This window comes from Urocitellus parryii, chromosome 1 (assembly GCF_045843805.1).
Source record: "Urocitellus parryii isolate mUroPar1 chromosome 1, mUroPar1.hap1, whole genome shotgun sequence".
In the NCBI taxonomy this organism is placed as follows: domain Eukaryota; kingdom Metazoa; phylum Chordata; class Mammalia; order Rodentia; family Sciuridae; genus Urocitellus; species Urocitellus parryii.
In genome coordinates, this window is record NC_135531.1 from 138,448,105 (window position 1) to 138,464,294 (window position 16,190).

The 16,190-nt window shown below is 42.0% G+C and overlaps 1 protein-coding gene across 3 annotated transcripts in view; it reads right to left on the bottom strand.

Annotated features, from left to right (window-relative positions):
• Ccdc69 (coiled-coil domain containing 69) overlaps window positions 1-16,190 on the bottom strand; it is a 64,588-nt gene that overhangs the window by 42,211 nt on the left and 6,187 nt on the right. For all 3 annotated transcript variants that reach the window (XR_013344160.1, XR_003301811.2, XM_026400202.2), the window contains exon 2: window positions 2,194-2,263. Coding sequence is in view for 1 of the 3 variants with exons in the window: in XM_026400202.2 (XP_026255987.2) it covers window positions 2,194-2,263 (70 nt within the window). In the remaining 2 variants the exon portion in view is untranslated. The remainder of the gene's footprint in view (window positions 1-2,193; window positions 2,264-16,190) is intronic.

Below are 16,190 nucleotides of genomic sequence, written 5' to 3' on the forward strand. Positions count from 1 at the left end.
CAACTAACACCTAAAGTAGAAAATCAGTAGTTGCCAAGATTTAATAATTGGGAAGCTTTTTCTTATAATACTCGTCTCCAGCTTTCCCCGAACAATCCAAAGAACTGACGATGCATGGCTTCATGTCCGTCGGGGGCTGGAGCCGAGGTTAGCTCTCCTTTCCTTTGGCTAGCTTGTGGCTCTGCAGCCTGCCCTGTTCTTCAGCTTTCCCTACTTAGGATGCACATAAGGGGCTACCTTGTCACTCAGTTTACCTGCTGGGGGTTGTGAGCATCTTAGTGTGTGACCCTCCACCTTTGGCATCTCCCCAGGTGGACCAGTTTTGAGCAGGAAGGAGGTATAATCAGGAAGCTTACCCTTGCTCAGGGAAACTCCTAAATAGGTTCTGCCAATGCCACTTGGAGTCCAACAGGCTGGCCACGATCTAAGGCAGAGCCCACCCACCTGCCTCAGCTACCCAATACACGAAATCAGGATAACAATGGTAACTACCTCATGGAGCTATTGAGATTGTTAAGTCATAAAACAATGGCTACCCAAATAATAAAAGCAGGTAGCTGACCAAACCCAGCCTATCCCAAGCATCTCACAGGTACGACTCACTTAATTTTCATGACAACTGATGTAATGGATACAATTATTGTCCCCACTTCACACAGTGGAGACTGAGGCATATGGAAGTCATGCAGCTTGGCCAACACCACCCAGTTCACATTCAGGGAAGCAGGGGTCCAAACCTGCAAAATCTGATTGCACCACAAATGCTTCTACTACAACCACATTGTGCCTGCTGGTACACACAAAAATGTAATGCCAGGCCCTTTGGAGGTGCTCAATGAATGTTATTTATTGTTCATTAGATGTTTTCCCTAAATGCCCATCAGTGCTCATGACAAGCATTTGAAGTTGTCAGTGTTAACATTATTAGCACTGCTTTTTTTTGTTTTAGGGTACCAGGGATTGAACTCAGGGGGACCCGACCACTGAGCCACATCCCCAGCTCTATTTTTGTATTTTATTTAGGAATAGGGGTCTCACTGAGTTGCTCAGTGCCCCGAAGTTGCTGAGGCTGGCTTTGAACTCACGATCTTCCTCAGCCTCCGGAGCTGCTGGGATTATAGGCGTGTGACACTGTGCCTGGCAGCACTGTTTTTTTTGAGAACTTCACAGGCAGGGTCTGGCAAAGCGCAGGTCTAGAAATGTGAGGACCAGGGGGAAGCCAATGCTGTGGTCACATCCAATAGGGCAGAAGGAGGAGTTGGTGACCCACAGACCTGAGCTGAAAGGACCATGAGTGGACAGACAGGGGTTAGCTGAAATTTATGGTCAAGGTCAAACAGTCCAGACTCTCTCGAAACATCTGGCTCAAATGTTGGTCCATGAGCTCAATCTTAAACCCCAGCTGAAGAGAAACTTAGTTTAAAAAAAATACTCTTACTAAAACTAAAGATTCTTCAGCTCCAATCCCCAAGATTCTGATTCATTTGTGGGGAGTGCACAGAATCTTTCTCTTTGATGTTCTCCAGCTTATTTTTATAGAGTCAGATTGTAGAACCTCTGAAGTCTGGTCCAATGGTGTATCTGGTACTCAAACTTCATCCACAGTATCACTAACAACCTCCACGCTGTAATTAAACACCTCAGAGACGGGGAGCTCATCGGATTACCAGGTAGCTCTGGGGGTTTTAAACCAACAACCACACAAACAATTCTTTGACACTGGGCTGATTTTGTTGTGCATGATGTTACAATCTCGAGGCTCAGAGCTGACCTCTGCTCACACTAAACAAAGCTTATCTTTCTTCTCTATCAGGGCACTTCTGACAACTGGGAAAACTATTGTTTTCTTTAAGGGTGGAATGTTCTGGGTTTCTTCAACTGTTCCTTATGAGACATATTTTCCAGATTCTTTACCAGCCTAATTTTGCTCCACTATATTACCTCCAATTTACCTGAATCCCTCTGAAAATTTATTTTCCAGCAATGCACATAGCATGCTAGGTGTGGTACCAACAATTAAGGACAGGAAAACACAGATCAGGATTATCACTCCCTGATTTTAGATGGATACTCCTGTTAACATCACCTACCAAGGATATCATGGGCTATTTAAGTAGCTTGATCAGCTTTGTTGATTATAAGGTAGATACCTCATGAGTGTCAGTGGGAGAATTTATGGGGCTGGCGACTCACCTGTGTCCTTATTAAGGAGATCCAATTCTTGTGGTTCTGGTTTGGGTGGATGATCTGGTTCTTGGTGCCTCTGGAAGAAATGAGATGACACTGTGGTGAGGGTCTTGAGTGGGAGGTCAACATGAGGATGGATACTGCAGTGAGATTCTTTCAGAGACAGGACAGGACCCTAATTACAGTAGACCTTGCCCATGCCTGGTCCATTTAGGCTCCTTGCTTCTTCACAAACCTCAGGTGGTGCTCCCTTGGCCCTGGGAGGGGTTTCTGGGGTGTGATTTCTCATCATTGCCCAGGCAGCCCTCCGTGAGAATGCTGGTTGATGCTGGTTGACCTTCCCTCATTCTTGCAGCCTGGATCCTGCTGTTGTCTTAAGGCACAGCCTTGCCCACGTTCTCCCTCTCCTGGGATTTGGCTGTTACGGTTTCCTAGCTATTGTCTTAAGGTGTCCTAAAACTTCCAATCCTCTCAGGGTCTGTGGCTACCTCAGCTTCTATCCAAGTTCCCTTCAGAGTGATGTGGTATTGTAGGCAGAGCATCAGAAACCCACGCCCTGTGCTTATTCTCCATCCAAAGGGGCTGCTTCTGCCACTATGAAATGGGGAGCATCCTACTTACCTTGCTGTGTGGGAGTGAGATATGATACTCAGGATGCTGTGCGGTCTTGCCTATCCTCTCTTAATTTTTAGAACATAATGGGTATGAGTATCACCAATTTAAAAATGAGAGGCCGAGACTGAGTGAGGTTATGACTTGGTCAAGGTGGCTTAGGAGACAGCTGGCAGGGCCCAATTTCTGAGCCTCACCTAGTAGACATTTTAGCCACCCTTGGCAATTGGAGGCTGAATCTGAGATCAAGAAGTTCTTGATGCAAAAGGGTTCTCTACATCACGCTGCAGTGCCAGTGCGGCCCAGATGGCATGAATGAGGTTTGTTTTTCTCTTTTTTTTCTTTCTTCCAGTACGGAGGATGGAACCCTGGGCCTTGTACATGAAAGGGAAGCACTCTACCACTGAGCTCCACCCTAATCCAAGCAGTTTTTAAATGGGAGAGTTGACAGGGGTTGGCAAGCAAGGATGTTGAAAGAAATTATTTGTAGATTGTCACTATCACTTTATAAAATGGAGGGCATTTTAACCTTCCAAAACACAGTAAGAGAAACTTGAGAATAATTCTTCCAGGGTAGGGGAAGGGGAAATGATGCTGTCTTAAGATCTCTCTCTCTCTCTCTCTCTCTCTCACACACACACACACACACACACACACACACACACACACACACACTTTTAAATCATTCCTTTCAGCCAAGACAAGGGAAAAGTTGGTCAGGGTCTGGCTCTGGTCAGATGGACCAAGATGGGGGCGGGGGAGGGGTGTGTGTGTGAGCCCAATTGTAGCTTTTCAAGACAGTCTAAAAAGAAAAGGGGGGCTGGGGATGTGGCTCAAGCGGTAGCTCGCTTGCCTGGCCTGCGTGCGGCCCGGGTTCGATCCTCAGCACCACGTACCAACAAAGATGTTGTGTCCGCCGAGAACTAAAAAAATAAATATTAAAAATTCTCTCTCTCTCTCCAAAAAAAAAAAAAAAAAAAACTCTTAAAAAAAAATAAAAATAAATAAAAAGAAAAGGGAGGGAGATATTCTCGACCCTATTTTAAAGAGAGAGAGAGAGAGAGAGAGAGAGAGAGAGAGAGAGAGAGAGAGAGAGAGAGAGTTTTAATATTTATTTTTTAGTTTTTGGTGGACACAACATCTTTGTTGGTATGTGGTGCTGAGGATCGAACCCGGGCCTGCATGCATGCCAGGCGAGCTCGCAACCGCTTGAGCCACATCCCCAGACCCTCGACCCTATTTTAAGAAACACTTTTAAAAGGCAGTCCATGAAAACATTACAGAAATATTCCATTGTGAATGATCACGATAAAAGAAAAACATTACTTTTCAACCATGGTGACAGATTTGTAAAAGGTAGAGATTAGAATAAAAATTATTAGAAATTTCATGAACGTCAGGCCCACTGCAACACTGCTGGGGGGTGGGGGTTGGTGTGGGTGTGGGGGGAGCATACTTCTGACCAAGGAGGGATGGTAATCAAGGGGAAGCTTCCAGGACCCTGTGCTCCTCCCCTAGTACCAGGCAGGGCCCACTGAGCTAGGAGAGGCGCCTCCCCCAGGCCCTGGCTGCCTCCTCTGCTCGGGTAGGGCGGGTCTGACTGTGCAGCTCCCTGAAAACTCCACCCTCTCTTCCCGGGGAAGCAGAGGCTGGCCCAGGCACCAGCCAGAGAGGCTGTCAGCACAGGAATCTGGGGAAGTGACAGGAGCCAGCCTCCCCACCCTAGGTTGGAGGAAGAGTTGTCCAGAGGTTGTCCCTTCCCTGTTGCCACCACTGCTTATGTTGAACCTGGAGAGCGTTTTTACAGGGGGAGGAATGCCTGGATCCAAGTCCTGGCTCTTCTACAAATGAGGACAAGTACCGCCTCCCCATCCCCTGGCCCGGGGCATCTGCTTCCCTACTTTGTGCAGTGAGGTGAGGAGGTCTGCTAGTTTAACTCAGGTTTGAGGTCTAAGGGTCTGATCTGGGCTCCTCTCAACAGCACTGGGAGGCAAAGTTTATCATAAGCAAGGAAACTGAGACTGTGGGGGCTGAAGAGACTATCACCTGGTGCTTCCGTGTCCAAGTGAGTACTCAAGCCAGGTGTGAGAATACTAAGAGAACACAGAGCAGGGTGGTTCAGAATGCTGGAATGCTAGAATCACGCAGATCTGGAATCAATCCTAAACCCAGCACCATGTGCCTGCATTGCCTCTTGAGGTCTCAGTTTCCTTATGAGATTGTGGTCGGATCCGATTAAATAATGCACCTGTATCATCTAGCACATTCTAAATATAGCCAAAGGTTCTTGATTTATGTTTGATAAACATGGCAAGAGCAGAGATCACACAGAGCTTTGGCACATCTCTTAGGCTGCCACCAGGTCTCACATTGTATTATCTGAAATAAGATCATAAGCTCAGGAAACTTCTCTCAAATAAGAACCAGCACAGAATAGCGGAGAACTCTTCCCCACAAACAGCTTCTAGGCCACAGGCAGTATGAGGCCCTGTGCTCCAATCCCCCAGAGGCTGAGCAAACCTTCCCCAGCAAAACACCCTCAGAACGACATTCAAGGCTCATACAGTCCTTCCCCAGTTGACCGCCCCTGTAATTTTTCTTAAAACGTAAATATTTACACACATCATTTGTCGTAGAAAGTATGGAAAATACAGGAAAATATAAAAATAAAAATCTTGCTACATAGACATAATCCCAGAGAAGGGTGGCATCTACTCTTTACCTATGTATCTATATTCAATTTTGGAATTTAACATCTACTTTTCTATATCTTACTGTTTTCAAATATATTATGTGCATTCACTACGCAGATTTAACTATTCTGTAAATGCATTGATTTTTTTTATTGGTATATAGTAATTATACAGAATAGTGAGTTTCATTCTGGCATATTCATATATGCACATGACACAATTTGATCAATTTCGCTCTGGTACTTCCCCTTGCCATCCCCTCCTCTCGTCTCCGGATCCCTTTCCTCTGCCCTAATAGTCTCCCTTCTGCTCTCACAAGATCCTTTTTTTTTTTTTTTTTTCTTTCTGGCTTCCACTTTTGAGAGAAAACATGACTCTTGTCTTTCTGAATCTGGCTTATTACACTTAGCATGGTGCTCTCCAGTTCCACCCATTTCCCTGCAAATGACAAATTTCATTCCTTCCTTATGGCTGAATGAAACTCCATTGTGTATATATACCACCTTTTCTTTACCCGTGCATCTGTTGACAACACCTAGGCTGGATCCATAATGTGGCCCTTGTGAACTGTACTGATAAAAACATGGCAGTGCATGTATCTCTAAAGTGTTTTTAATTCTTTTTTTTTTAAAGAGAGAGAGAGAGAAAATTTTTTTAATATTTACTTTTCAGTTTTCGGTGGACACAACATTTTAATTTTATTTTATGTGGTGCTGAGGATCAAACCCAGTGCCCCACGCATGCCAGGCGAGCGTGTTACTGCTTGAGCCACATCCCCAGCCCGTTTTTAATTCTTTTGAATACATACCAGGGAGTGTGATAGCTGGACCATATGGTGGTTTTGTTTTTTGAGGGGCCTCCATACTGATTTCCATAGTGGTTATACTCATTTACATTCACACCAACAATGTATGAGGATTCTTTTTCTCCCTCATTCCCACTGGCATTCTGATTGGAGATGGAATCTCAGTGTAGCTTTGATATGTATTTCCCTTATAACTAAAGGTATCTAACATTTTTTCATATATTTAGTGGCCATTTATACTTATTTTGAGAAGAGTCTCTTTAGTTCATTTTCCCATTTATTGAATTGGCTATTTGTTCTTTTGATATTAAAGTTTTTGAGTTCTTTATATATTCTGGATATTAATCCTCTGTTGTTGCTAGTAAAGATTTTCTTCCATTCTGCAGGCTCTCTCTTCAGGTTGCTAATTATTTCCTTTGCTGTGCAGAAGCTTTTACACTTGATGCCATCCTGCTAATACCATTAATTCCTGGCATTATATAACACTTAAGTTATAGGTGTTCCTATTGAGGAAGTTGTTACCTGTGCCTATATTTCCTTGTTTTCTTCTAGCAGTTGCAAAGTTTCTGGTCTTTGTCCTAGGTCTCCATTCTGAGTTGACATTTGTGCAGGGTGAGAGAGAGGGATCTAGTTTCATTCTTCTATACATGGATATTCCGTTTTCTCAGCACCATTTATTTAAGAGGCTGTCTTTTCTCCAATGTATGTTTGGCACATTTGTAAGGAATCAGATGACTGTATTTGTGTTAGGTTGTTGGTGTGACTTCTATTCTATTCCATTGATGTGACTTCTATTCTATTCTATGTGTCTTTTTTTTTTAATGCTAGTACCTTGATGTTTTTATTACTATAGATCTGTAGTTTAATTTGAAATAAGGTGTTGTCATACCTCTAGCATTGTTCTTTTTACTCAAAATTGCTTTGGCTATCTATATCTTTTTATATCTTTTGCTCTTCCATATGAATCTTAGGACTGTTGTTTTCTAGTTCTGTGAAGAATATCACTAGTAATCAGTAAGACTGCATTGCATTGAATCTATGGATCACTTTTAGTAATATGGTTATTTATTTTTATTTTTCTGTGGTATTGGACCTTGAACCAAGGGTCCTGTGTGTGCTAGGGAATCACTCTATCACTGAACTACACCTTTCCTTTTGTTTTATTTTGAGATAGGGTATCACTAAGTTGCCCAGGCTGGCCTCAAACTTTTCGATTTCAGTGGTATCTCTTGAAATATTCCCCTTTTTTTTGCCTTTAATTTTATTAATTTGGCTCTTGTCTCTTAGCTATTCTTACTAAGGGTTTATCAATCTTATTTATCTTTTCAAGAACCAACTCTTTATTTTATTAAAACTTTGTATTTTTAAATTGTCTTTTTCATTAATTTCAGCTCTGATCTTCATTATTTTTTTTTACTTCTACTGGTTTTGGGATTGGTTTGTTCTTGTTTTCTAAGAACCTTTATTGCACTATTAGGTTGTTTATTTGAGATCTAATCTTTAACATAGGCACTCATAAGATTTCCTCTTAGAACTGCCCTTGCTATATTCCATAGGTTCTTTTTTTAAAAATATTTATTTTTTAGTTGTAGTTGGATACAATACCTTTATTTTATTTATTTATATGTGGTGCTGAGGATCGAACCCAGGGCCTTGCATGTGCTAGGCGAGCACTCTACCGCTGAGCCACAATCCCAGCCCCTCCATAGGTTCTTGTATCTTGTATTTATATTTTTGTTTGATTCTAAGAATTTTAAATTTCTCCCAATTTCTTCAATGACCATTCATAATTCAAAAGTGTACTATTCAATCTTCATGTGTTTGTATAGTTTCTATAGTTTTTCTTGCTGTTGATTTCTAACGTCATTCCTTTAAGGATCTAATAAGATACAAGGAATTATTTTAATTTTTCTTTTTGTATTTGTCAAGACCTGCTCTATGGTATATGACATGATCTGTTCTGGAAAAAGTTCCATGAGGAGTTAGAAAAAAAAAGTATATTCAACTGTTGTAAGATGAAATATTCTGTAGATGTCTGTTGCATCCATTTGCTCTATAGTATGTTTTAACTCTGTAGTACTTATGTTAATTATATATCTGGAAGACCTATCAGTGAGAGAAGTGTATGGAAGTTACTCACTAATATTGTACTAGAGCCTATCTAAGCCTTTACATTGCATAGTGCTTGTTTTATGATATTAGGTACACGACATTTAGGGCATAAACATTTACAGTCAAATTATATCTTCTTGTTGAATTGTTCCCTTTACCAATATGTAGTGACTTTTTTTTTTCTTTTCTAACTTTGGCTTGAATTCTGCTTTGCTGAATTTGAGAGTAGCTACTCCTGCTTGCTTTAAGATTCCATTTTCATAGACTATCATTTTCCATCCTTTTACTTTCAGCCAGTGCATATCTTTGTCAATGAGGTGTGTTTCCTGTAGGCAACATATATTTGGGTGTTTTTAAATCTAATCTGCGAAGTACGTCTTTTAATTGGATAACTTAGAACATTTACATTCAGTGTGATTATGGAATTATGCATTACTTCCTGACATTTTGTTTTACTTATAATGTTTGGTTCAACCCTAATTCTCATTTGCCTATCTACTCTTCTAATGATATTTATTCCTTTCTGAGATCTCTTGGTTATTTTAAACTTTTTATTCTGTATGTAGGATTGCCTAAGCATCTTCTGTAATGCTGGTTTAGTAGTCATGAATTCCTTTAGTTTGTCTTGGAATGTTTTTATTTCTACTTCAATTCTGAAAGATAACTTTGCTGAATTACTAATCTAGGTTGGCAGTTATTTTCTTTCATTGTTCAAAATATGTCATTCTGAGCCATCCTGAATGATAGCAGTTCTGTTGAGAAATCTGCTTTAATTCTGATTGGTTTGCTTTTTAAGTGACCTGGTATTTGTCTCTAATAGCTTAAATTTTTTTGTTGTTGTTGTTCTGAAGTTTTGGCAGTTTTGGCATTTTAACTGTGTTATGGAGAGGTTCTTTTCTGGTCTGGCTATTTGAGATTGTAAATGCCCCCAATATCAGCATCCATCTCATTCCCCAGGTTTGGGAACTTTCTATTATTATTTCACAGTTAATTGAATAGGTTATCAATGTCATTAGCCTGTATATCTGCTCCTTCTTCAATACCTATGAGCCTTAACTTAGATCTTTTAATTATGTCCCAGAGTTCTTATATATACTGATCTTGATTTCTTATTTTTCTTTATTGCCATCTGAATGTTCAAATTCATATATTTTTGCCTTCACGGCTTGAATTGTATCTTCTGCTTGAGCTAATCAAGTGATTAGACTTTAAACTGAATTTTGTATTTGAGTTTTTCATTTCCAGGATTTGTTTGGTTCTTTTCCAAAATACCTGTCTCTTAATTGAAATGCTTTTTCATATCTTTTCTTTTCTCCCTTAGTTCATTAGATTTTATTTTAATTCATTGATCACTTTAGCAAACATCTTTTAAAATTCTTGATCCAGCATTTCATCTTCTTTGATATTCATGAGTTCAGTCATTAGACAGTCATGGACTATTAGATATATCTTAATTTCTTTTTTTCTCATGTTACTTGTGTTTTTATATTGATATTTGCCCATCTGCTAAATGGGCAAATTTAACATTTTTTTTGCTGGTAGTTCTGAAACCCAGGGCCTCCTACTTGCAAGGGAAGTGCTCTACCACTGAGCTACACCCTCAGCCCTGTGAGAGTCTTTTTTCAATTTTATTTTTTATTAGATCTTTATGGTTATACATAGTAGTTCGGCTCATCCTGATAAACTCATACACGAATGGAATTTGTTTCCAGTTCATATTTACCCCATTTTCCCTCCCCTCTCCCATTCTCCTTTCTCTATTCTACTAGACTTCCTTTTGCTCATCTATTAATTTGATTGGCTCTTTCATAAAGGTGAGGTTCCCTGTGGTATATTTATATATGCACAAAACATGATTTTCTAGAATTCATTCTGCATGTCATCCCCTTGCCTATCTCTCCACTCTTGCCTCTTGAGCTCCTTCTACACTGATCTTCCCTTTATGTTATTCTACCCTTCTCATCCCCTTTCTCTGAGTCATTTTAGTGAGCTGCTTTCTCTTTACTATCTGTCTAGGGCCAGGGGTATATATATGTCCATGTCAAAGTACCCACTCAAGGTATTCACAGTATTATGAGAGGAGATGATGATCACCTGTAACTAACTATGGTGAGAGCATATCATATACTAATAAGCCATAAAACATACTTAAAATGTTCTCTATAACTCCACTATTTCAGAAGTGGAAAGGAGAATAATACTCCACAAAGGCCAAAAAAATATTTTTACAGAAAATAAAATTTTTATTAAACTATACAGAGAATGAAAATAAGAAACAAGAAGCAGAAAAGGAAAAAAAATATAAGCAAACAAATAAACAAACAACAACAAAACAAAAAAAAACATGGAGTCAGGGAGGGAAGAGAGGCAGGAGAAGAAAAAAAGGGAGAGAGAACTGAAAAGAGAAAGAAGAAAAAGAATGAATAAATCCAATTAGCACATTCTGCATTCAAAAACTGGGGGAGGAGTAAGGAGAAAGAGAAAAGGAGACATCAAAGAAAGAAAAAAGGAGGAGAGAGTATGGAAAAGAGGAAGGAGAAAAAGAGTGAACAAATCCAATTAATATTTTATATGTTTAAGCAAAACAGGGATGGGGGAGGGAAGGGAGTCAGAAAAAGAAAAATGAGGGAAAGAAAAAAAGGGAACAATAATACAGTGAATAAGTTCAATTAACAATTTACAACAGTAAAGAAAAAAATATGTGTAAAATCGGATTAAGGTATGCAATGTCAAAGAGTGGGGGGGGGGGCATGTCAAATCAACACAAAAGGTAAAATCAGTGAAATAGAAAAAGCTAACATGGAAGTGTCTGAAGTTACTCCTTGCCCAGGTATTTGATTGAGATGGAGGGATTTCTTACTGGGTCTTTCAGTTTTGGATCACATAAGATCCTGGGAAGTGTCAATGCCCAGGCCTGGACTTTGAACTCCTGGGAGTCTCTGGGCTGGAGGTAATGACCACACCAGCTGTCTCCACACTGGACAGGGGAGCTCTATATTTAGGTCTTCACCTCTCTAGCTCAGCCTTCTGCTGCCAAAGCTGCCCCCAACTCATGTTCTGGTGCCTCTTCACACTGACCTCAACTCAAACTCCTCTGGCACTAACCTGGCAGCTCCAGGGTTTCTGTGGCTTTTTTTTTTTTTTTTTTTTGTGTGTGTGTATGGTGGTGGGGATCGAACCCAGGGCCTTGTGCATGCGAGACAAGCACTCTACCAACTGAGCTACATCCCCAGCCCTATCTCCAGCATGGCTGAAGTGGGTCTGAAAAGTCTATGACAATTCTATCCTGGTGCTTGAGATCTGGACAGAATTAACTATGCTGGATTGTAGGTGGTATGTGTGAGCCGGCATAGTTCTAGGCCACCAATTTCAAAAGACCTGCTATCAACCTGTCTAGAGCTTGCAATGGGTTTGTATCACAGTCTCATTCCTGAGCCTGAGTTTTGGTCTGGGCATTGGCTGACAAGTGGAAAAAGAAAAAAAGAAAAGGTGAACATGGGTTCTTGAGGCTACAAAAAGCAAATTAAAAAAGAGAAGAAAAAATGAAAGAAAAAAGTGAAGGGATTTCTGATCTCCTATGCATACTTCCTAGAACCAATAAGACAGTTCCCCTCTCCATCCCTTGTTGAATCTGCAGCAAGTGCCTGCAAGCACGGCTATATGCATTTCAACCGTGCCATCTCCTTATACCACATCTAAATCTCTCTTCTGATCAAACTGCAGCAAATGCATTAAATTAATGACTCAAGTAGAATATCTTTATGGATAAATTTAGTCATTTAATCTACTGTTGAGTGTTTAGATTACTTCCACTTTTAATTTGCAAATTATGCTTTCATGAACATACACATTAATAAAATTTCGTCTAGGGCCAGGGATGCAGCTCAGTGGTAAAGCATGTGCTTAGCATGTAGGAAGACCTAGTTCAATCCCCAACACACACACACAAGGTAAATAAAATTTTGTACATATCTAATATTACCAGCTCTACCCTTCAGAGTCTACCACTCCACTCACCCACAAATGACACACCAATCAACCAATTTCATTACAAATTTGCCAGCATGGAATGTTACATTATCACTTACTTACAATCATTGGAGAATTTGTTAGGTCAAAACCAAATCCAAACAACTCAGGGCTACCTGTGGAACTCCTGGACCAACACATACATCCATGTGTGGAAGACATTTCAAACTGCTCAGGACCATCCATCCCACCATGACATACACCAACTCTTTTTCAGGCTTCTGGGCTCTCTCTTGGCCTTCCTGAGGGCTGGGTCAGTCCAGGCTCCCACAAGAAACCTATACCTGGTTGGCAGTCTGTTTCTCCTGTCTGCCCAAGGGGCTGCTTCAGGATGGGGACCACTTTTGAAGTCCACTTTGGTTTTGCCCAGTATCTGGTATGATGCCTGGAATAGAATTTCCAGGTATGTAGTCCTTTTTTTAAAAAAAAAATACTTTTTATTTTATTTATTTGTATATGGTGCTGCTGAGGATTGAACCCAGTGCTTCACGGATGCTAGGCAAGTGCTCTGCCACTGAGCTACAGCCGCAGCCCAGGAATGTGGTCCTTGGAAGACCTGGATGAGAACCACTGCTTCATGTGATCCCCAGCCCCAGATCTAGACCAGTGGAATTCAAGGGGACATGTGCATGCTGGGAATCTATCCAGGTGATTCTGAAACTCTCAAAAGCCTGGGGACAAATGGCCCTGAACCAAATAGAACTCATGAAGCAACTACTGAGTGGAAAACCCCCCCCAGGTTGGGGACCAGGCCACTTCCTCCTCAGAGGAGCAGAGTGTACTCTGTGGTGGGAGAGGACCGGAGCTGTGAGGGGGACAGGAGAATTTCACCTTCCAAAGTGGGGTGGGTGGGGAGGCCGGGAACTAGGGTAGGGCATCCGGGCTGAGCTCTGAAGATGGATGGCCACTTCCTGAGTCACCGGAAACCTAGGAGCAAGAGAGCTGCAGAGGAGGCAGCTGGCAGGGGGAGAACCCTGGACGGAGGCAGCCCAGGGGATCTGGTTCTAGTTTGCCTGTGTGACTTAAATAAGTTATTTGCCTTCTTCAGACCTCAGTTTCCCTATCTGTGAGGGTCAGGGTTTCCTCAGCCTTTCTCCTAAGATGACTGATAAAAAGCCCCAGCTGCTTGTGGAGAGACCAGGGCCCTCTCATGGAAGAATTCTGGTCTGTAGCAGGGTGCAGCTGTCCAAAGCAGACAAGGAATCAGGCAGAATGACCGGGCAGCGCCCAGAGCAGTGAAGAAGACCAACAAGCTCAGAATGAGCCTGGTAAGACCCCTTAGAATAGGCTCACATTATGGAGGGAAAATGGACCAGTTGAGAGGGGTCTCCCCTCCCCGCCCACACCAAGGAAAAAACCTGATAGGATGTGGAAGGATACTCAAAACCAAATCACAGGAGAGGCTTATAACAGAACAATAGTCAGTCAGCTTCAAGAGCAGGTAAGAAACTGGGCACTGTGGTGCACACTGGTAATCCCAGGTACTTAGGAGGTTGAGGCAGGAGGATTGCAAAGTTGAAGCCAGCCTGGGCAATTTAGTGAGAACTTATCTCAAAATAAAACTTCAAAAACGACTGGGGGATGGGAGGGAAAGGGAGGGAGAAGGGGAATAGCAAGTTTGGTGGAAGGAGATGGACATCATTATACAAAATGCATGTATGAAAATGTGAATTTGGTGTCAACATACCTTATATACAAACAGGATATGATAAATTGTGGTATAAAAGTGTATTAAGAATTGTAATGCAAAAAAAATCAATAAGAGAGTCATATATAATGGCATAATTTGGCGTGAACATACTTTATATACATAGTTATGAAAAATTATGCTGTGAATGGATAATTATGAATGTAATGCATTCCATTATTGTCATGTATGTAAGAAAAAAAATTTAAAAAAAAGACTGGGGCTGCATCTCAGGGGTAGAGAGTTAGCCTGGCATGTGCGAGGCCCCAGTACTACAAATGAATGAACAAAACAAAACAAAAAGGCAAAAAAACCAAAATAATAATAATAAAAAAAACCTTGACTGCTCTCTTCATCTCAGCAGAACTGTCATAGACAGAAGCTGCTAGTGTACCCTCTACAGCTTCAGATTTCAGAACTGTGGACAAGTACCAGAGGTTTCAAGGAAAAGTTTCAGTTCCATAGAAAAATTGCAAAACTGTCCCTCTAACAAGGTTGCCTCATTGGAGGGTGGGGTGCGGTGGTAGAATGAGCCCTCTGTCACTAGGCACATGCAAGAAGAATTGGAAAGGAGAGAATTATTTTTCAGGTTGGATTGAGTGATCTTTGAGGACATTCCACCCTAACTGTCTGGAATTCTATAAAGTGTGCCTGATGTTCAGCAAGTAAGGCCCTCTGGTAAACACAAAGCGGTCAGCTACAGTAGGTGGTACATAAAGACCACCAGTGTCACCAGAGCCTCAGAGTACTCTGCTGAGTGCTATTCAGGAGGCGGTATTTTGGGGTGAGTGGGCACAGTGTTATACTCAAGCCTTTGGGGGTAGTCTCAATTTTTTCCCCCCAAATTTTGATCCTTGTAAGGCAAGACTGAATCAAGCAGAAGCAATTTGGATAGAAGGTGGCCAGCTACTCCCTCCCTTGGGAGGTCTGGGAGGCCACAGCCTTCCTGCAGACACGTGGCCCAGCCCTTCTTTCAGAACCACCACTCCATGCTTCAAAGAGGCCAGTCCTTTGGGGGGCCTTGGAGGCTTTTGTGTATTTCTGATCAAGTGCTTTGCATCCTGATTAGAGAATTCAGTACCCAAAGAGCCCTGAAGACTTCCATCTGGCTCCTCCTTTGTCCCACATACCACTGCCCTGGCTCTCCTTGATCACATAATTCTATGCCACCTATCTTAGTTGAAGAAGGGTTATAGGAGACCAGAAAAAAAGGGCTAGAAGGGACCCTGGAGGTGGTTTATCTCAATACCCACTTCTTTTTTTTTTCTCAGATGGAAAATCTAAGGCCTACAGGTGGGGCTGGGCAGATACCTGGCCAGAGGCCACAAAGCAGGGAACAAAGTCCTGAGGAGATTCACAGCTGAGCCAGGAGCCACTCACTTCCATTTCTCCCAGGCACATATCTATCAGATTTATCCAAATAGCTGGGCCTGAAGGGCAGAGGTGATTCCCAGTCTCCAGGGACTCAGGTTACAGTCCTCCACCGTGTCAGAGCAGCCTTCCTGGCATCTGGACTCTGTCTGGGTGGGGCCCCAGCATCATTAGTTTCAGATCTGAGCAACAGTAGGCAGAGCCCATTGGCCCAGGGTAGAAGCAGGAAGGGGATGGGGGTGGAGGCCCAAGAGGCCCCTCCAGGGACTTTGGGAGAGGAAGGGTGGGGTTTAAACTGTTGAGAGCTATTGAGAAATTTCAGCCATTCACAACCAAATTAGAGAGACTCAGTTGGAAGAACACCAAAAATACAAGCTTTAGCTTCTACATCTCTAAGATGGGCAGAAATATATTGTCAAAGTAATGCCTGAGTTTGATTTCATTTCCACACTCCCAGGGTCACTAAAGGTTTAGCTGGGTCCCTTTGCTTTCTCCAGTATGTGGTCAACATCACCCATGGCCTGCTGAGGGCGTGGTCCTAGGTGACTATACAACCAACTTAAAGTTAGAAGGGCCAGCTGGCGCCGCTTGGCTGAAGGTCCCCAGGGCCCCCAGAAAATCACAAGCACAGGACGGATGTGGTCTCCGGAGCTCCTATAAGACAGAGTAGTGAACTAGGCCTCAGGGGAGGAAA